Source organism: Plasmodium brasilianum (assembly GCF_023973825.1).
Source record: "Plasmodium brasilianum strain Bolivian I chromosome Unknown PB_00_06, whole genome shotgun sequence".
NCBI classification, from domain to species: Eukaryota; Apicomplexa; class Aconoidasida; order Haemosporida; family Plasmodiidae; genus Plasmodium; species Plasmodium brasilianum.
This window is the reverse complement of record NW_027122933.1, coordinates 27933-52256: the sequence shown is the minus strand read 5'-3', so window position 1 is coordinate 52256 and position 24324 is coordinate 27933. Positions and strand designations below refer to the sequence as shown.

Sequence of the window (24324 nt, the reverse complement as noted above, 5' to 3'; positions counted from 1 at the left end):
ATTAAAAGTAATAAAAAATTTTTTTTTTCATATACGTTTAATTTATAATTTTAAATTTATACAAACCTTTTGTTTTATTCTTCTTTTTTCTTTTAATATTCACAATTTTATCAAGTTGCATTTAAAAATACCTTAATTAATAATAATATATGAAGAAATAACATAAAAATAATTTATCGTTTTTTAAGGTATTATATATTAAAAAACAAAATTTGAATATTTTTTATATATAGTAATCATAATACATAATTAACATGTAATAGTGGATGATTATGTGGAAAATAAAAGAAAATATGAGTTTCTGAAATATATGAAAGCACTTTGGGAGAAATATTCAATAAATGTTTTAAAATATATATATACAGTATTTTTGTTTGTTGTAGATGTTTTCCTCATTATTTTATTTTAAACTTTATTCAAATATATTTTATGTTACAGTTGTTTTTTCATGAAATTTAATTTAAAATAATAAAAAATTAAAAAATATACATAAAATTTACTGAATATTTCTTCATATAAGTATTATTAATTTATTTATTTAAAAAATAATATTTAACATTAAAATATACATCCTGAATAGGTAAAATTTTCAGATCAAATACACTAATGGATTTACAATATATATATATGTATAATAACAAAGGATGAAGCTGAAAATATACATAATTTTAATCTTATTTAACATTTTTTAATGAAATTATATAATATGTAAGAATTTATATCTTTCAATATGTATAAAAGTACAGTGTAATATGCCTGATGTATATTATAATAAAAAGCACTTATCCATTTAAGTTCATAGTTCATTTCATGTCATCCTATAATTTATGATTGTTCATATATACTCATAATGTAAGGATTTTTAAAAGGCATTGTACATGAAAAATATAATAAAATAATTTATTTCAATATAAATATATTTTAATTTTACCTATCTTCTATTACTAATACACGTAAATTTTAAATCGAATTATATTATAGAACGAACTTGTCTTTACATGGAATTTTATTAATAATGCAATAAATATTATTTATCCACATTATTTTAATGTATAATATATGATATTATAGTTAAGTATAAATTACTATCATTTAGTCCAATTGATTTATGATTATAGTGCAATACATAATTCATTTAATATCATATTGTATGGATATAACTCTGATATATAAAAATATTATTTTTATAATTTATTACATTTTTCACAATATAAGTATCATAGTATATAAATAATAATTTATATATTAATACAACCTTGATGTGTGGCATACACTTATTACTACGAATTTTTAGTTAATTTACTAATAATTTTGTTTATATATTACAACTACTGTTCATGTTTCGATCATTTAACTGTTAGTTTTTCCTCTTATTTAGGTATCGATTAATCTTTTTTATATGTATGTATTGCTTCTAAAGAATATTATTTATCCTAAATGTGTTAATGTTGAATAATAATATGTATATTGGAGATCAAATTAAAATTAATGCTTTTATATATTTTCTATTTCTCTGCATAACTTATAATTTTTGAATAAAATGTTTGTCTTTTAATGCCCTATATTTTTTTTTACCTTGTTTAACCAGTTCACTGTGGATTTTATATAAGAACTTTTTATAATTTTGTTAGAATAATACTAATATACTATTATATTTGCAGTATAATTATTAAACAAATTTACCCTAATCTTCTTTTTTGTACTTTTTCAAAATACATTTTAAGTAAACTCTTCAAAACTCTATGTTTTAAACTGAAAGATTATTATTGTTTACTATTTATAAATAAAGATTTTTCAAAATATTCTATGATAAATTATACTTAATGTGACCTGAATATGTAGGATCATTTCAGAATCATGAATAGATTATTGGTATTGTCTTTCATCCTGATGTTTCAAATACATAATTTAATTTTTCTTGAAAACAACAGCAATTTTCAAATAGTATAATATAGTATTAAAAAATACAACATATTTGTAAATACAACGCTATTACGACGATAAAGTTTTGCCTGATTAGTATGAAGCTTTGAAGGCGATCATTCATATTTCTAACGAGAATAATTTAAAGTTTTATATAAAAAAATTAAAAAAAATATTGCAATAAATGATAATATTTTTATTGTAAAAAATGATGTATATTCATATGAAGTAGCACCAGATCGTTTTTCTTTGATGACTTTAAACCATCGAATTAGGATTTTTCTTAAATTAAATATCGATGGGATTCAATACGTTCGTGTTTTCATTAACAAATTTTAATTTGACTGAATATCGTATCTATCCACATTATTTTTACAACTATATATTCATCTTTAAAGTTTTACAATTACATAAAAGTAGCATGGTATTTTTGTAAAACACATCCATAAATAGTCAATTATATAATAATTAACATTTTTCTCCGTAGATACCAATACTCTAAATATTAACTGAAGTATTAGAATTTTATAGAATTAGAAAACAAATAATTTGTAATAAAAATATGAAAAAAGGGAAATTTACAAACAATTTATCTTTGTAGAACAACAAAAGCATAGATCTTTAGTTAAATATATTGAAACAATATAAATAACACATTACATTAGATAAAAATTGAACATTTAAATAAATGTATTATATTTCGTAGATTTTGAAATACGTAAGTATTATAAAAATCATATAATATTCTGGAAATTGAAATTTAATATCATTTTATATTAATCTTGTTTTTTTTATATATATTAAATATTGATAATATATTTTATTAAATATAAAAATGACATGATAGGTAAATAATATAAAATATATATATATGTATATACAATGGATGTGTGATATATAGGCTTAATAAGGAAAAAATTACATATTTTTCTGCACATTAAATTTTTTGTTGGTAATTTCTTAATTTACAGAATATAAATAATTTTGACAAATTTAGATTTAATTTTTAAAAAAATAGATAGAAAAAAGCTTTGGAACAGTAGGTGTTTTTAAAACTAAAAAAGATCATTTATATATATATGTTTAGGACTTTATTATATAGTGCCCCTATCTGTAATATTTTATGTCACATTTTATATACATAGGATATTATGAGGTTTTAAAATGGAATAAAAAGTGTTATACATGGAAAGACTAAACAATAGAAAAAATATGGATTGTTCACATTGTGAGAAAACATAGAACAAAATAAATAAGAGTCTCAATAAATTTTATAACGAAATTAGTATGAAAGTTAAAATAATAAAAGTATCATAATGTTATATTTAATAAAATATTATTATTTATATATATATTTCTATTTATATTGATTTACCTCTAAAATATATTTATTATAGGCATTATATAATTTTAGAAGAATATATAAAAATAATAGTTTCCGATTAACATTGTAAATATAAAAATTACTAAAGCATGCGTTAGAGTAATATGTATTGTTATGTTTTTTTATGTGTTACGTGCATGATATATCCCGTATATAATTTGTATATATATTTCTTCTGATATATTTTTATATTAATGAAATTTTTTACGATATTTTTATACAAATATTATATTTAATACGTTTTTTGTTATTCACTGTGTTAATATTTTTTTCTAAACATATAATTAATAAAAAATATTTTCTTAGTGTATTAATATAAATATTTTTCATTTAAAAATAAAGGTGTAAACTGGCCTTAATTGAAAAATAAAATATTCTAAAACTATAATAAAATATTAAAATATCGCTTTTTTTTTTAAATTTAATGTATATATTTTACGCTTAAAACATACATTAAATTAGGAATTCGATTTCTTATAAATAGGTTTTACACCATAAAAGTAAGCATGTATTATAATTGGCAAAATACGAAATTTTTTAGAATATTTATATTTTTTGAATTTATTAATAATTTTTTTCATTGTTGCAAATAATAGCATTTTTTTAATAATAAATACACTTATAAAATAAAATATTAATAAATTTAGAATAATTATTGAGAAAATATAAAAGTAGTAATTATTCTATAAATAACTAGTACAATAACATATATCTATATTTTATACATTACATATTGTAAATAAAGTAAAAATTTGCAAATAATTATAAATCATAGAAAAAAATTTGTTTAATTACCCTAAAATGTAATTAAATTATATCTTAATGATATATATGTATGAATTAAAATTTTTTTATTTTAATTAAGGTTAATTTATTATAAATAACACTAATTATAAAATTTTATAGAATTCTCTTTTAGGCATTTTTATTTTGACTGTGTAATAAAATATGCTACATATATTAATTTTTTAAGAAAAAATATTATAAAAATAAAAAGGTTAATTTTTTATTGTTAAAGAGTATAACTTGATGTTAATTTTTTACTTTTTTTATATATTACAATATCAGAGATCTATAACATGGGACAAATTGTTAAGTTTATTTTTTTTGTCAAAATTTATGTGTTTATCGTTTTAAATTGGATATATCATTTTTACGGTGACACGGTATGTTAATACTTCTTGAATGAATATTGTATTATTTGTATTTTTATTGTACATTTTTATTAATTAATTTTTTGGAATGGGAAAATTTATCTGCTTATATATAAAATATTAACTTTTTGTTTTTTAGTTCAGGTTTAACAAAATTTTGGATGAGAAATATGGTTCTGGTAGAAAATTGGGTAAACGAATTTATCGATTATTAGGAAACTGTGAAAAAGGTATTTTTGCAAATGTTAGAGATTTAGAATTGAAGATACCGCATAATACTAAAAAAAAAAACGAAAAATGTGACAAAGAAAAAGAAAAAAAATTATATAGAAGTTTATTATATAAGGAAAAATTAATTAATCAACTTATGAAAAATAAATGTACTATGTTACATAAATCATATAACCATTATGAGAAAAAAATAATGAATGGACTTGACGATAAAGCTTTTTTTAATAAAATGTTGTTAATTAATGATAAGGATTACAAAAAATTAAAGCATAAAAAATATAGATTACGACTTTTTTTGCTTTCACTATTGTTCGTGGTCACATTAGTGATACCTGTATTAGATTTATCAATTGGTAATTTATTGATGAAATTTTTTACCTTATTCGAAAATAATACATCAGCTGGTTCGGGGGTTGGATTACCTAGTTCTGGAACCGCGTCGAACTCTTCCTGGATCACTTATTTTTCTGAAAATCTTTCTGTAACATACAAAGCCCAAAGTGTTTTAATATATTGTGTACCTATCTTAATAATGGGTATTTTACTTATACTAGGAGTTTTTTATTATTATAAAAATGTTATAAAACATAAAAAAGTTAAGTTCTTGAAAGCATTCAATGAATGGTAAGAAATATGTTTACTTCGGAAAAGAAGTCTTTAATGTTATTTACTATCTGTAATATTTTTAATGACATATTAAATATAAGAATAATCGATTATATTTTATGTATGAATGTACATATGCAAAATTGTATTTATATGTATATGTAAATAAAATATGTTTTTACATTTTTTGTGAATTTGAATACGTAAAAATTTTTTAATATGAAATTTAATGTATTCTTCATATGATTTAATTATTATGGCTTAATATACATATATATATATATATTGTTCTTTATATGAAAATTTAAACAAAAAAAATATATTTGAACGCTAAAATTAATATATAACGGAATAATTAATATTATTTTATTTAATTCATTTGTTAATTTACATTTTAACTATAAATATTACTGATTTATATTTTATTATAATTTTCTAGTATAAAATTATTATTTTTTTTGATTTTTAAGAAAATGAATTATTATATTTAAATTAACAAATAACGTTCTCCGTTCTTTTCATAATGAAACTAAGTAATTGTATTACTGTACCGATACTTGTTCTCTTTTTTCTTGAAAAATTAAATTAGTATTTTAAATTTTACCTTTTTTTCTTTGTTCTTAATCTGTTAAATTATTTAATCAAAGAATAATATTTTTCTAAAAATAAAATAATACATAATTTAGGATTTTTATAGTATTTGTTTCGAATATAATGATTTTATAATAGATGTTATTTGGTTTATATTATATATCAGTAGTAATAATGGAAAATATCATTTTTTTATCTGTAAGTAATATTAAAAATAACATTTGTATTTATTTGTATTCATTGTTTAATCTGTATTTGTAAAAAATATTTTCTATCAAAGCATGTTTGTGAAAAACCAAACAAAAACTAATTTATTTTCTCTTAAATTGTTATTATAAATATTAATATATTATGATAAATTATATTGTTACACTTCCATATTTTTATTTTATATATAATATTCCGTATGCTAATCTCATAGGTAAATTTATATTAATTGTAATATTTTTAAATTATGGTAATTGTATGAAACATTCATATATTAACTTTACTGTATCCTTTTTTTTTTTAATTTTTCCAATGTGTTAATATTACATAAAATATATATTATTAAAAAATGAAAACACTGAAGAGATTAATTTAAAATTTTTTTTTTTGAAATAGTGGAACATATTATATTTAATTACGAATGAAATTATTTTAAAATACGACACAACAGAAAAATAAGCTTTTATTTAATTTTAAGTATATATAATTTTTCGTAAATTGAGTAGTACGTTATATATTGAACTTCTTGAATATACTGTAAATCATAACCTCATATAAAAGTTTATGTAAAAATTAAAATGTGCTATATTTTACAGAACAAAAAACATTGTACGAGTTATGAGTTACTTTATTAATTCTTGCAATTATTTTATAGATAATATGATTAATATTTTTAGGATAAATAACACCTTTTTTCAAAGTGTAAAATCATAAAGATTAAAATTAACAATAGGAAAATATTATTAGAATTAGAATTTACTATCCTAATACAAAATATATTTCAATTAATCTATATTCTATACGTTATATGCTGTAAATTAAATGACCATTTTGAAATATTATTATATCAAATTTTTTTTTTGTACATTGAAAAGAATCTTTAAAAAAAAATTTTAATTCCTCAACTATATGTAATATTTAACTTGTAGTTTTTGTATATTTATAAATGAATTAATATTATTGTAATTTATTGAAATTAATTTTTCTATTCACAACGAAACTATTAAAAATTTATAATATATTGTTAAAGCTTTTTTATTTTGTTCCCCAATATAAAATGAATTTTAGGTATATATATAACTAAGTTTCTATGAAGAAATAATAAACAAAATTTGAAAAAATATAGATTGTACAATTTGTAGTTGAATGTATAATACTTTATTATAAATATAATTATTTCTTAATAAATTACAGATTTAGAAGCATACATGATGGAACAAAAATTTATGTTGTTTTTATATATTAAAATTTCAGCGTTTATACTTTTAACTTGGATATGTCACTTTTACAATAAGGAGGTGTGATCATATTATACAATTACGTTTGTATTATTTATATTATATTATTTTATATGTACTTATGCATTTATTTAGGTTGAGAATGTTTTTCCATTTAAATTAGGAATATTTACATTTTTCTTTTATTTCATAGAACACTTCGAAAAATAATTTGAATGCAAAATGCAAACTAAGTAGAAAGTTAAATATTATAAATTATCGATTACTAGCAAAATATAAACCGAATAAGGATTCATATTCTGTAAATTTTGAAGATGAATTGCCACATAATAGAGAAAAACAAAATAAATGTGTAACTACTAATAAAAAAGAAGCAAATGTAAAACACAAAATATCACGTTTAAGTTCATTATACATTGAAGAATACTGTAAAAATAATGATAAAAATAAACCTGATATACCTAAAACAAAAAAATATTCTAATTTTGAAAAACAAATATTTAAAGAACTTGATTATAAAGATTACCTTAAAAACATCAAGGAAATTGAAGATAAGGAATATAAAAAATTATCACGTAAAAAACGCAGAATACGATTTGTTTTCGTTCTATTATTTTTCTTCGTATTGATTGTACCCATATTAGATCTTTTATTAGAATATTTTGTAACAGATGGATTACTGGGTTCATTAGGTTTGTTAAGCTTAACTAAGGAAGGTAGTGTATATACACTAGAGGGGATTTTGAGTACCTTGTTTGAAATAGGAGGATGGGGTAATTCAGATAAAATACGTGCAGCAAATATTTTCATTTATTGTTTACCTTTTCTAATATTTGTTGTTATATTTATATTAGGAATGATTTACTACTATAAGAAAGTTATAAAATATGAAAATATTAAGTTCAAAAAAAAAATAAATAAGAAATAATATATGTTTTTTTTAAAGATGAATTTAACCTATAGTAAAATCTTTGGTATTATACCTAACAACTCTAACAGTAACTATTTATATTTTAAGAATACTCCTATATATACCTATTTTTTTTTCGCGAGACAGTAAAAAAATATGTTCTTATTTCTTTTGTTAATTTGAATTTTTGACAGAATAATTTTTAAGTTATATTTTAAGGAATAGCTTAAGCTTAACTAAATAATTTGTTTCCATATATACAGCTTAATGTTAAAATATATATCATGAATAATATACATATATGCTTTAAAATTAATATATAATGAAATAAATTATATAATTGTGTTGGAGTGTGTTAATTTTTATTCGACTAGAATTTTTTGCTTTTTGTTTTTTACCTGGATCTAGTATAAAATGATTATTTGCTTAGTTCATTCGAGAAAATAAATCAATATTGTTATGTTAACAATAAATATTTTTTTTTTGCATTCAGTGTATGTATATGAATAATTTTTGTTACAGTGATACATACATATATTTTTTTTTTCATAGAAAAAAAAACTAAATAATTATTCATAAAATATAGTTTACACGGAATATTTTACATAAGGTGCGAGTTCTAAAAGACATTTCAACAGAATTAATTTTTTATATAGTCTAAATGTGAAATTACGTATATAGAGAGAAAAAATATACTTTTTAAATTTACAGTATTTATAAATGCTCATAAACTTCGAAATTATAAATCATTACAATTAATAGAAGTATTTATCTGAAATGTTATATTATTTATATATTTGTGATGTTTACGGAATGTTTCACATATTACTCGAATAAATGTTATATTTAAAATTTATCTTTAAATAATCTATATATTTATTTATTATACTATTATATGATTAAACTATTGGGAAATAATTAAAAAATATCAATAGATTATTTGTTAGATTTCTTTCTAAATATCATTAATTGGGGTTGATATGATGGAAAGATTATATATAATTTCATAATGTGATTTGTACTATTATTGTCGTATTTTGCTAATAATTACATTAAATTTAATGAAATTTATTGATATTATATGTAACATTCAGGTACATTATAGTGTCCTGTATATTATGCTACTTAAACCAATTAATAATAAAATATTAAATTAATATCTTTCTCTTATTCTTTGCATCCTTAATATGTTATAATTTTTATTTATATTCAAAACAGAGGGAAAAAATACAAATATACATAAGGAATCTATATGGATTATTATATAAATATATAAAAATTAATTTTAATGAATAATATAAAAAATTAATATGAATTAATATTTATAATTAACATCTAAATATTTACGCATAACTAAAACACATATATAACTACATAAATTTCAAATCATATATATAAAAGTAATATGAAAAACAGCAATGTAATTTCCAAATAAGTGTATGTTAACATTTAACTTATATTAAAATTGCGTTTTCTAGTACAATTAAATTATCTTGTTTCATAATACAATACAAAGTAAATAAATATATAAAAATATACGAATAATATTTATGCTTAAGTGATAATATGATAATCTATATATTAATGTAAAAAAATTATTTAATAAAATATATTTTTAAAGAGAAAAGAATTTATTTAGAGAGAAAATTTTATATTATATATATATTTATATATTAATGAAAGCGTATTACATGCTAATTTTGCTTTTACTATATTATTAACCGACATTTTTTAAGTGATTTATTTAAATATTCTAAATATAAACATAATTGCAAGTTAAATCGTATTTTTGTTAATAATTACATATAATAAAAAATATGCTCAAAAAAATTTAATTACTAAAAAAAAATTAGTAATTATATTTAATGTTGGTTAAACAAAATAATTTATTCATTATATTTTAATTACACATTGCGATGTATATACATAATTAAATTTGTATTTAAATATACATTATATATATATTTATGTCCTTATTATATTTCACTACCAATATTATCATATAAATGACGAAGTAACAGTAAAAAAGTCAGCATCATCATATGTGATTGAAAATGAAAATATATATATTTTTCAAATTTTAGTAATTTCAATATAAAAAATATGAATTTTTAAAAGTGCATATTTTTAATGTATACATTATTTTTTTAGTTTAATTGTTAAAATTCCAAATTTTATTTTTGACGAAAATATTGCTTATAAACTTGATAAATGATAAAGCCTTGTGGAGAAAGAAAGCATACAGAAATTATAATTTATATATTAACTATATTTAATAATATTAAAATTTTTTGTTTATTTCGAAAAAAAATAAAAATTCCATTTTATATTGATACTTTTTATTTTTTACATATATTTAGGGAAATATAAAATGAATTTGAGTAATATTCAAAATTTTTTTAATTATACCTACACCATTTAGTTTTTCAATATCTATAAATTATCATCAGTGCGTATAATATTATTATATTTACCGAAATGCATTTCATGTTTTAATTATAAAAATTTATAATAGTTTTAAGACCAAGAAGAAAATTTTTATTTTTTAAGGGTTTCTATGAAATAAAATGGATTTTATTAATTCTTCTAATTTTTACAATATTAAAGTTATTATAATTCTAAATCTTTATAATTAGTTCGGAACAATAATTTTTGCTTTTTTTTTTTAAAGTTTTTTTTTAAAAGAACTTTTATGTTTTATTAATCTCTACCTGCATGAGTTGATGTTATACATATACAAAAATATAAAAAAAATTAAATGAAAAAATGATTAGGTTATACCTTTTACAGTTAAAATATAAGAATACTAAAGCGGCAGTAAAGTCTGCGCTAATAACGTTTTTAAATTAAATATGATAATATATGAAAAAATTATAGAATAATTCAATCATTTTTTTATGTTTTATTTTTATTACTATAAGAAAAATTATGTAATATATATATATATGTTTGTTGCTTACGGATTATGTCATAATAAATGATAAATTAAAGCACTTATCTTAATTATTATTATATGTTTTTTGTTATCTTTGAATTATTATAAAATAAAAAATTATATTTTTTCTATTATCATTATAAATAAATAATATTTAAGAACTAAATTTGAAATAGATTTATTGGAAAATATAAAATTTTATATAAAATAATACTTTATTTAAATTTTTATATAAATAACAATTTATTCTTGAATATATATATAATAAGTAATTAATGCATAAAATGTACAAATATCAGCTTTCGTAAGATTTTTAGAATAAAAATCGTTTTTTATTTTTTAAAATATTAAAAGAAGTATTAATAAAAAAATTATATTCTATTATTTCATTGTTAATATTTAATAAAAATTTATGTGCTAAAAAAAAATCTATATTTTAATTTCTTAAGCATTGGAGGAAAAAATGTAAATATGAATATGCGTTTTAAATAAAATAAAAACAAATATATATAGGAATATTACAATTTCTCACTGTTAATTTAATAACATTTAATAGACTTTTTTAAATATGGAAGTAAATATATAATTACACATTAATGTTTACCTAAAAAATGTTATGAATCAATTTGAATATTATGTTGTATATATTATTTAGCATTAATTTTTTAAAACGTTTAATATAATTGTATTTTCTTACTTGTATTTAGTTTTATTTTTTTATTTTTAATTTTCAGATATTAGAAACAAGTAAGAAAGATAAAATTTTAGAATATTTTGATGAAGAATATAACCTTAGCCCTTATGGAACATCATATGAATTTTTAAGTACTATAAGGGATACATATAATAATTTATATGAAATTGGTTGTAAGCTTCATAATAATTATAAAAAGAAGGATACATTATCTATATTAATAAGTGATAGTGATAATGATAGTGTTAGTGATACTGAGTACTGTGAATTATTGAATGAATGGTTAAATGAAAAAAAAAATCATTATATATTTAATGGTTCTAGTTGCGAAAATAATATAAAATTATGGAAGATGTACATTGAGAAATTGTGGGAACTGTTAAAAAATGATACACGTGACATTTTTTTATGTGATAGAAAGACAACTCACTATTCTTGTTCTATTTCACTTGAATTGAAGACTGCAATATCAGTTAGTTTTACACTTTTGGGTGCATTTCTTATTACTTTTTTTCTTCTGTATAAGGTATTATATAAATTATCGTTAAAAATTATAAAAAGTCCGAACAAAGGTATACTTAATTTTTATTAATATATTATTATTGTTATATATATATAGAATATTTCATTCTTTTTCATTTTATATAATAGTTTAGTCCCCTTGGACCACGGATTCACAATCTTCTAAATAAAAATAAAAGAATAATAGAGAACATAATTCCAGAAGAATCATATGAATTATTAGAAAGATATTGTGAAAATGAAAATTTACATTCTGAAAACGGAAGAATTTCTATAGGTTATCATTCTGTAGAAAAATAGTAATTTACATTTACTTCTGGATTAGCGTTATATTTTCATTATGATGTAAAAAATGAAACAGTTAATTCTTGGAATATTCTATTATATAGTAAAAAGAATAATAAATGATATAATGAGAATATAACTAAGAAATGGAAATATTGCACAAATAATATTTTATGCTTATTAATATAGAACCTTAAAGTTAATGCTAATTTTTTTATAACCTATTAGACATATTTCATTATATTATAGATTAGTAAAAAAATATATAATAAATATAACATATTTTACTTAAAAAAATATATATTTCTTTTGCAAAATATTATTATCTATAATTACATTAATTAAATAATTTTATATAACATATAGATAATAGGTTTATATGATTATTCTACTTAGTTTAAATTATAGAAATCACTGTATTTTATGTTACTACAATCATCAGTAGTTAAAATGTTTATGAAATTCGAATTATTACATTAAATTTTAAAAGTAAAAAAAAATAGGTTGTAACAATTATTTTGAACAGAACAATCAATAGTGGGTTTTCTAAAATAATTTTAAATAAATAGAAAAAAAGTATTATGAAACATTTTTATTTCCGGTATATGAATAGTATATGTGCAAATGAGATTACACTACATTTTTTTATAAACTATAATGTATAAATTATGTTATAACGATATATAAATAACATTTATTTTATTTTTTATAAATACAATAATTATTATAATAAATTATATTATTATGTTTTTAAATTTTGTCCTATATTATTCATACATATGTTCTCCATAAATCGGCAGTTATAATAAATAATATTTATTTCTATTAAGAACGTAAGGAAATGATAACGAATGATTTTAATATATAATTATAAATATATTGTTGTAACATAAATTGTACTATTAATTTTCATGTTATAATTTGCATATCTAGCACAATAGTATTATCATTCTCAAATTATTTTAATATATTTTAAATATTTAAATGTATATTTTTATTTAATTTTAAAACGAATAATTATTATTATTAGTACATGAATATGGAAAATAGTTTCACTTTTTTATTTATATATATAGAATTAATTTAAATATATATATTTTATGTAATTATGAATGAGAAAGGTGTCTTTTAAATAGGTAGAAGAAAATAAACGGGATCTATATATACATTGAAAATTTATTATGTTGCGTATTTATTAATATAGCATTATTATATATATATGGGAAGTTATTTATAATTTATTGCATTGTTTATAACAAAACTATGAAGATATATGAAATGAATTATTTTATGAATAATATTATAAACATATATGCTCCATCCTTAATAATTTAGTAGTTGCTAATGTTATGTTAGATTTTGTATTAATCTTGCTATGAACTTTTAAGAAAACTTAAAATATATTTTCATATAGTTAAATAAATATTACTCCAATAATAAAAAAATTTCTTCCATTATTATTGAATTTGCTGTATACTATAATTATTTAGTATAAATAATTGCTTCTCATAAGTAGAAATAAATATATAAAAAAACTAAATTGTATTTTTTTTAAAATAAAAAATTTAATGTAAGATAAATCATTAAAAATCAGACAATAGAAAAACAAACTAAATGTTGGATTAATATTTTAATATTTTTTAATACATTTGAAAAATAAAGAACTATGTGAAGAAAGTATCTAGGTAAACTTGAGTGACGTGAAATATATAAAAGTGATAAAGAATTCCGAAAGAGAGTATGATAGGCAAAATAAATATGATTATATACTGTGAAAAATTTTGTTTGATAAATTTATTCAGAATATGAGAAATTGCCAGAATTGATATAAAAAAATAAATAAAATAACTTACGAATATGTTAAATAATTCTTAAAAAATTATAAAGAATAATAGAATAAATTAACTACCAATTGCAATTACAGATGTTCCTTTTTTTCTATTATATATTACTGTTTATTAGGATTATAAGAATATGAAATTTATTATAATAGTGGCTTTGTTATTAAATATGAAAATAAAAATACAAATTATAATATTATTTAGATATAATATAAATGTACATTGTTATCAGAAAAAGTTAATTTTAGTATTATAGAGTAATCTTTTAACTTAAAAAAACTTGAAACTTTTGAATAAATATTATTTGAAATAATAAATAAATTGAATTACGAATATTATATAAGCTAACATATAAATCATTCTAAGAAATCTATATAATAGAACAGAATACTTAAATTTAAAAAAAAAAAAATTCCTTATATGATAATTATTATGCTATATTACATATTAAGTTTAGAATGTATACAACATGCTAATGATAAAAATAAATATCAACAGGTAATACATTAAAGAAATAAATATATTAATTTAATTTACTCTATAATAAAGCATTACAAAAAAATACTATTTATGTATTAAATAATTTATAATAATTCTATGCGGAAGATAAAATTTATTGATAAAAAATATAAATATAAACCATTGATATAATCATATAAATGTTATTTTCCTTTTTTTCTTTCTTTAATTTTCTTTTTCATAATATTAAATATTATAATATTTTATTATAATTTATTATTTTTTGTAATTATTGTAAATATACATATAAAGTAGTTTTTGCCGTACGGTGTAGTTTATAGGAAATGATAAAAAAATTTTACAGAAGAATTTACATTCTAGAAAGAATGACATACATAAGATTATTAATTTTGAGTTTTATAATAATTTATCAGTGAGAAAAGGAGTATAAATATATAATGTTTTATTATTATACCTTCTTCATTGTTGATTAAATTTATTTTATAAAATTTTTTTGAGTACATATATTATAATAATTCATAAAAAAAAAAGATATGCATTAGTATTATTCAAATAATAGGAAAATAATTGATTGAAGAAAGTTTATTCCTATTATAATGTATTTAATTAAAATAATTACCTTTTTCTTTTTTTTTTTTGTATTTTATAAACAAATATTTTAAATGTCCATATTTAATTAAAATAAATATATAATAGAATTTTAAAAGATTTCATTTACAAAATATGGTATAAATTAAATATAATACTTGTAATTTTTAAAAATTGTGGTGCATAAAAGAAAATTCGTTCTTTTATTCCTATAAAATATATATTTCTTCTTAAATTTCCTAGCACCTTATGCATTATATTTCATAAATGCATTATAGGATACAAAAAATTTTATATGCTCAGGGATATACTAAAGAATGTGTTACAACTGACATAATTCAAAATGTATTTTTTTATTTATTTACTATTAATATTATTATATTTTAAAAATAATTAACATTTTGTTAAAATTAACTAGTTTTTCCGAAATGCAATGATTATAAAATATAAGTATTCGTAGGATATCTTCCTTTATATTATTAAATTTAGTCTTAATATGTAGAAAGATATATTATATATATATATATATTCTCTGCATTTGATATAATACATTAATTTAGTAATTCTATATAACAGGAAATTACCTATTTATTTCTGAATTTATTATGAAAATTATTAATAAAAAATATTAGTTAACTAGTGAACTATATTAAATAATTAAATTATATATTTTAAATATGATTGAAAATATTCAAATAAATTTTTCTTTAAATAACATTGTGATAAATATCACGTATTATATTTTAAAATATACTTTTGTTTGTAAATGGCGCAAAGTAAATTATAGTGATTTGCATTTTTTTATATATTAAAAGAAGAAATAATAAGAAAACAAATATTAAATAAATTGTTACAGTATCCTTTTTTATCAAAATCATGATATTATTAATCATTTTTTTTCCTTTTTTTTGAATATATTAGAATATTAAGGTTCTATATGATGGATGAAAAAATTAATTTACTTTTTTTTATAAAAATCTTAACATTTATACCTTTAACATGGACATGCCATTTTAAGAAGTATATGGTAAAATAATACATATATATATATTTTTTTTTTATTGTTAAAATTTTTCGTCTTATATTTCTATTAAGACAATTTTTTACTATTAGTTTATTTATTACATTAAACAACGAATATATATTTTGTTCATTTAGAGTACATTTAATAAATCACTGAGTAAAAATTGTAACCTTAGTAGAGATTAAATACAAGAAATTATCGATCACTAGCAAAATATAAATAGAATAAGGATTGCAATTATGTAAGACTAAAAGAAGATATACAAAATAACCAGCTGTACCAAAAAAAAAAATATATAATAAGGAAAAAGTAGACAAAGGAAAAAACAAAAAAATAAATAGAAGTATATTACATAAGGAAGAATATTACACAGAAGTTATTGATTATAAAAATAGATTGTTTGATGGAAAACATTTTCATTTTGAAAAAAAATGGATTAGAAAAAAAGATTATAATAATTTTCTTGAAAAAAAAAGGAGTATTTGTTATATAGCTTTAAAAAGGATAAAATTTAGAGACTATGGATTTATAGTTAAGTAATTATTATTTTAATCTTGTTAGGAATAGGATATCCAATATTAAAAGGATTAAATTACTTGAATACTATAGAGGAAAACTTCAATATATTTCTAGTATCCACTAATATAATAGTACAAAGTGGAGAAATACCAGCCTACAATTATATAGTATCATATTCTATACTAGTTATAATATTATTTGTTATACTAATAATAGCGACTACTATTATTTTTATAAATAATGAAAAATATAAAAAATTAATCTAATGACTGAACAAAATGAATAATAAGGAATATATATTTTATTGTATAGAACCTATAATATAAAGAAATAATAGCTGTAATATTTTTAGTGATTCACTTAATAAACTTGCATATAATTAATAAAATATTATAAATACACATATATTATTGCTGTTGTTTATATGATAGTATAATGTTATATGTTCTTCGTTTTTTAGTGAATCTGAACTTATCATTTTATATTTTCTAATTTAAATTAGTATTATAACTTAATAAAAATTTATGGAATAATATGTATATTAGTATATTTAAATAACTTTTTATTAATATATATATTTGGAATTAAAATCGAATATATAATAACACAATTATTGTAATATTTTAGATCTGTGAAAATTTGAAATTGCACTAGACAGTTTTACTTTTTATTTTACATCATGTTGTAGTCTACAATCACTATTTGTTCAGATGATTAAGATAATGTATTTTTTATATGAAATTAAACGTTAGTCTCTCTTGTTTTGTATTTTGTGAAAAAAACTTAATATATGATGATGAATGAATAAGTGTATATATATTTTTTATGATGAAAAAAAGACTTATTATTTATTACATAAAATTAATTTATATGAAATATTAAACAAAAAATATTTTTTGTAAAAATACTGTTAATAGAATTTTATTTTTTTTAGATCGTTTAAATGTAAAATTACGTACATATAATTACATAATATCTTTTTTAATTATAGATTAGTTATAATTAACTTACATTGTGTAAATCATTACAATTAAGTTAATCGTTGAAACCAATTATCGTAACTTTGTTCATAACTTTAGAGTTAATTCAGTATTGCAAAAATTAATTAAATATAGGTTAAATTGTAAATTAATAAAATATTATTATATACATATATATTTTTTTTTTTTTAGTTTATTCAAATATTAAAATAATGAGTTAAATTTAGTGATATACTCATAGATATTATGTACCAAAAATTTTTTTTTATTTTGGACTTGTAAATTTCTAAAAATGTGTTATATATTGTAATAAACAAAATTATCCTTAGGTGTAATTCAAATAAAAATATACTTTTTGCGATAATTTGATCTGATATAAATATATATATATATATATATATATTTTACGTTTTTTCGTTGTCTATAAGTGTATTAAGCGACTATTTATTATTATTTTAAGGATATATGTAAATACCTATAGTTTATATTTAGTATTTCTCGTTTTTTAGTAACTTTAAAAATAATATCATTAATAAAATTATAGAAATAAAAAAAGGAATTCTTTTTAAATATATAAATTATATACACAGATTTAATTTTTAAGTTTTTATTTTTAGTTATTGATAAGAAATAGTCAAAAATTATTAGTGTAATATCTTATTTAGTAGCAATATTAAGTATTGAATTATGATTTTTATGTGTTAATATATTGTTATATTAAATAAGAGTTTGCATACATTTTTTATTTTCGTATAACATTTATGTAATGTTTAATAAATTGCATTTTATAAAAATAGATTCAATATTCATGGTAAAAATATATTATTAAAAAAATATATTGTATAATTATATTATAGACGGAATTATAATAATTTATATATCATGTGAGATTATTAAGAAGTTACTAAAGTTAATACAAGCATTGCATTAAATTTCATTTTTTTTCCTATTATTTTATTGTATTTGCTTTAAATTTGTTTATTTAAAAAACTTAAGAAGGATTTAAAAATATATTATAAACAAATGGCTTAGATTAAAATTCATGAAGAGTTATTAATTTCAAAAATTATTATAAAGGAAGAAAATATTATTTATTTTATCAATAAAATATATGTTTTTTTATAGATTTATTAGTATATTATAAATTCTATTTTTTAAATATAATATAGTTTATAAAAGAAGGCATAAGTTTATATAGTAATTAATCTAAGCTATATAAATTATATAAAAACAGAGGTTATACAATATATATATATATACATATTTATATTTATTATTAATACTAATAAAAAAATCATAATAATTAATATTATTTAAGAATAATAACATTTTCCAGTATATATATATATATTATAATAAAGAGTATAAAAATATCTTCTAAATTAGCTGTCATTATCTGAAAATATGGAACAATATGTTATCTATATTCTATACATTGTATAGTACATGTATCTATATTCTACTTATATTGAGCATTCAGAAATATCAAGAAATTTTATATTTTCTTCTTTTTTTATTTTTAAAAAAATTAATAAAGTTTTATTTAATTAACTTACAATATTATATTATTGAATAATATATATTAAACATTTATGAAACAATGAAAATAGATTTATTTTAATGAAAATTAGTTTTTTAAAAATAAAATTAAAAAAAAAAGTTCTATAATATTACTTAAATTTTTTTTTGTTTGCCTCTATTTTAGAAAACAATATTATCATATAAATTTCACTAAGCTCTTAAAAAGCATTAATAAATTTTTTTAAATATATTATATAATCTTATATTATTATATAAATATTATATTACTGTTTATTTTTTCTCAACTGAATATATTAGGATATTGAAATCTATATCATGGAACATAAAATTAAGTTACATTTTTTTATTAAAATTTATATTTTTATCATCTTAAGTTGGATGTATCATTTCTTTAGTAGTATGGTATAATAATATTATTTAAAGATACATATTCTATTAATATATTTACTGTATAATTTTAATTAATACTATCATTTAACATAAGAATATTTATTGATATAATTAATAAATATTTACCTTGTTTTATAGAGTATGTTTGACAACTTCCTATGTGAAAAGCACATCAAAGGAAGTAAATTAGATATAAGAACTTATAGATTACTAGAAAAATGTAAACAATTTAAGGATTTAAATAGTACACATTTAAAAGAAGATATACTAAATAATGTAATTAATAATGAAAAATATATATATATAAATGAAAAAGGCAACATGCGGAAAAGGAAACATTCGGATGGACGTTCAGTGAATAATAAAGGAGGATGTAAATACGCTGTGAAAAACAGAAGTACTATATTTGATACCAAAAAATTATCCCGTATAGAAAAAAAAATATTCAAAGAACTGGATTATATAGATTTTCTTGAAAATAACAAGACAATTAGTGATAAGCTTTACAAAAAAATAATACTTAAAAAATTCTCATTACGAATTGCTGCACCTTTAATATTGTTTTTGTTGTTATCAGTATCTATGATATTAGATTTTTTTGGCTTTAAAGGTATTATGGGAGGTTTATATTATGTATTGAAAATCATTTCAGACGGGTGGTACAGAAAATTTCACGAATGCTTGGAGAAGTCCTCTTTAGGTTCGTTGTTGAAATCTACGAATAAAATACCATGGAATAGAAAGGAAACGGTAGGAACAAATGCAAATGGATTTCATGCATATGTAGAAGGATTTTTTGGTTATATTATATATTTTCTACCATTCTTAATATTAGGTGTTACAGTTATATTAGCTATTATTATCTACCATAAAAAAGTAAAAAAATATCAAAAAATTAAGTTTGGGAAAAGATAAAATGTATATTAAAAAACGTGTTCTTTTGTAAATAGTAGTTTTTAATATAAAGCAGTACCTATATTACTTATAGTTCTATGCTGAATAAACATTCGTAAATTACTTAAATTTTATAAATGTATATATTTATACTTTTTGATATACAATTTTAAAAAAATATGTTCTTAATTTTTTTGTGAATTAAAAATTTTAATTATTTGTGGAATTCATATTAATTGATTGCATCTGTTTAATTAAATATGTTGAATAAATATATATATTTGAATATGTAAATAGATTTATATGAAAAATATATTTTTATCTTTAAATTTTATATGTAATAGAAAATTTTACATAATTTTAATCAGTTCTCCCATTAATTTATATTTGAACTGAATAAAATGATAATTTCTATTTTTGACCTTGTTCCATTCTAAAATTATAATTTGATAACAAAATTAAAAAAATGAATCGTTATTTTTAAATTAAAAATTAAATTGCTTTTTTTATATTTACTGAAGCAAAGTGAATAAATTTTGTATTATTCATATATATAACTATGTATTTATTTAAAAATGACTTAACATATACTATGTAATGTGTTTTTTATGGAAAACATGTTAGAGAATATATTTTTTATAAATACTTTTTAAAATAACTTCGTTTTATTTTTTTTGTTTTTGAATAATAAAAAAGGGAATATGTAAATACAAAATATAGTAATATCTTTATAAATATGGGTTATTTATAACTTTCTTCTGATATAGAAATTCTAAGTACTTATAGATAAAGAAGAGTAAATTTTTTTTATCTTATTATTGTATTTAATTGTCATATTAATTTAATTTTGGAAAATGAATTAATTGGACACTAAAAAAAAAATTTATAAATTAATATATACATATATTTTTTTATTTTTTTAATCATTAAAGGATAAACTTAATCAACCGTATGAAATAATATATTAATACATGATATTTGGAAATAATATTCTTTTATTTTCATTGTTTTTTCATAATAATACATCACTAAATGTATGTTGTAGTCCTATACAAATAATAATTGTCATTTGGGGTAATGAAAATAAATATATTCATTTCTGAAGTAGTGTATTATTGTGGAGATAAATATTTATATGTATATTCTATTATTTACACTTTTCTATATATGTATTACGTAAAGTAATAATGTCTTAAAAAAAGGAGTATATAAATATAAGCAGGGTGTACTAAGGATCAGCAGTTTGTTTATACAAATAATGTCAATTTTAAAAAAGAGCTTAAGAGTACAATAATTATTTGTTTTTTTATAGATAACATATAAATACTTAAAATGTTATTTATATGCTAATCGTTTCCAAATAAGTTGTATTAAAAATATTACTGTATTTTTTTTTTTAATTTTTATTTAAATGAGTATAATGGAAAAGGTTCCTCATGTAAACATTTTTCGAATATATGTTATATAAAAATTGATTTTATATAAATTAAAAATAAATATATCATATAATATTAATATATATTTTAGTTGTCATAACTATATGTATTTAAAAATGTACTGTTTATTTAATTAAATAACATTATATATATATATGTATTTTAAAGAATGTACTTAAAACACATAGAAAATAATATTACCATATATGTACAGTTCTGCTTGTGTAGAATAAAAAAGTACTAATAAGAATTATAATAAATATATATATATATATATATATATTTTTTTTTGTTAATATTAATTATTATTATATATAATTAAAATGTTTTCATTTAGAAATATAAAGTATATATATGTATGGAATAATTTTTTTTTTGCTATAATATACTTTTTCTGTTTTATACATTTCCAATTGTTATAAACCGAAATAATTATTTGAAATAGAAACAATTTTATTTTGTTTGCTACATGTTTAGCTACGAACAATATAAAAATTAATATCTGTGCATATTCATTTGATATTTCGAAAAAAATATTGCAAAACAATTTTTAACATTCATTTTATTTCCTATATTTCATATTGTAAATATTTTTATATTTATTGGTACAACGATAGTGCTAAGTCAAAATAAGTGCTTGTAAATAAATATATAATTTTTAGCTTTCTTTCAGGTTATATATTATAATAAATGTGTATTGTAAATTTCTATGAAATGTTCGAAGAACTTTATATCTAGGATATCAATAATATTTCAAATAATAATATCGGTATTACAATTAAATACTACATATTGAAGAAAATAACATAATTACATTAAACATATGTTTCTAATTAAGGATAATTTTAAAAACATTTTATATAATTCTATGTTATTATTGACTAATAATTTTCATTAAATCTAAGATAAAACCCATATATGTAGAGTTCCATATATGTAATTGTATTTGTTTTACCTGATTTACCGTTCCGCTTAAGTTATAGTATATATAATTTCAAAGATAGGATAATTAAGATACCAATATGTTATTAATCATAATTTATGTTAAATAATATTATTTTTAATTATAATTGCTATACATCCTTTCGCATCAAATTCTATAATAATTTTTTTTTTGATGTTATATGAAAATAATGTTGCTACTAGATACTATTTTTATTGTAATAACTTTTATCGATGAAGTACAATCCAGTAATATAAAATTATTATTTATTTAACTATAATTTTTTAATATTTACTTATATTACACTTTAAAAAAATTTAGCATTTAAAGATGAAATTATATATTAATTTAAGAGTGGACTATAAAAAATGTTAATTAAAGAACAACAAAAAATTAGTTTAACTAAAACATTTCTATTTTTATATATAAAGAAATAAAATATACAAATATTAATATGAATAAGTATTTATATAAATGAAAAAATAATGTATTTATAGTTACTAATATAATATATATTCATTTAATTCATAATTTGTGAATGTCACAATATATTTAGTGATTTTTTATTTTTTCTCCTCATGTAAAGGAATTATAAATGTACATATATATATTCATAATTGTTGCGCTTAATGATCGTTTAAAATAATATGTAATAAATAAACAAAACAAAACTCTTTTATTTAATGAAGAAATTAGGTAAAGTATTATGAGAAGTAAATATAGAGAATCGCACTGTTGTGATAATTTTGTGTTTCTTTCCTTATGGATAACAATAATTTCCAGGTTACGTATCTGATAGATGATATAACAATACAAGAGTGCTCACTACTTTGCTTTCATGAATTTTATATATAAAATTTTGTGTCAACTATGGATTATTTCCTATGTATCTCTACTCTCTTCCTACTTTTTTTATATATATAGTTGTATTTATTTCAATTTCTGGTACATTGAATTTTATTCTTATTTCTCAAATATGCATGTCTCCATTTTATATGTATAAAATC

The 24324-nt window shown here is 17.9% G+C and overlaps 4 protein-coding genes across 4 annotated transcripts; all 4 read left to right on the top strand.

Moving 5' to 3' along the window:
• Positions 1-4386: 4386 nt before the first annotated feature.
• On the top strand, positions 4387-5320 carry MKS88_000200 (uncharacterized protein; the record flags this gene model as incomplete). The annotated part of the gene is made up of 2 exons (XM_067219286.1): positions 4387-4473; positions 4601-5320. 2 exons carry the CDS (start codon positions 4387-4389, stop codon positions 5318-5320), a joined length of 807 nt encoding a protein of 268 aa, XP_067070374.1.
• A 1984-nt stretch (positions 5321-7304) lies between these two features.
• On the top strand, positions 7305-8262 carry MKS88_000199 (uncharacterized protein; the record flags this gene model as incomplete). The annotated part of the gene is made up of 2 exons (XM_067219285.1): positions 7305-7394; positions 7528-8262. 2 exons carry the CDS (start codon positions 7305-7307, stop codon positions 8260-8262), a joined length of 825 nt encoding a protein of 274 aa, XP_067070373.1.
• Positions 8263-11010: 2748 nt separating this feature from the next.
• Positions 11011-12695, top strand: MKS88_000198 (PIR protein; the record flags this gene model as incomplete). The annotated part of the gene is made up of 3 exons (XM_067219284.1): positions 11011-11061; positions 11914-12345; positions 12525-12695. 3 exons carry the CDS (start codon positions 11011-11013, stop codon positions 12693-12695), a joined length of 654 nt encoding a protein of 217 aa, XP_067070372.1.
• Positions 12696-19969: 7274 nt separating this feature from the next.
• MKS88_000197 (uncharacterized protein) lies at positions 19970-20959 on the top strand (the record flags this gene model as incomplete). Its single annotated transcript, XM_067219283.1, has 2 exons — positions 19970-20056; positions 20183-20959. 2 exons carry the CDS (start codon positions 19970-19972, stop codon positions 20957-20959), a joined length of 864 nt encoding a protein of 287 aa, XP_067070371.1.
• Between the last annotated feature and the right edge of the window lie 3365 nt (positions 20960-24324).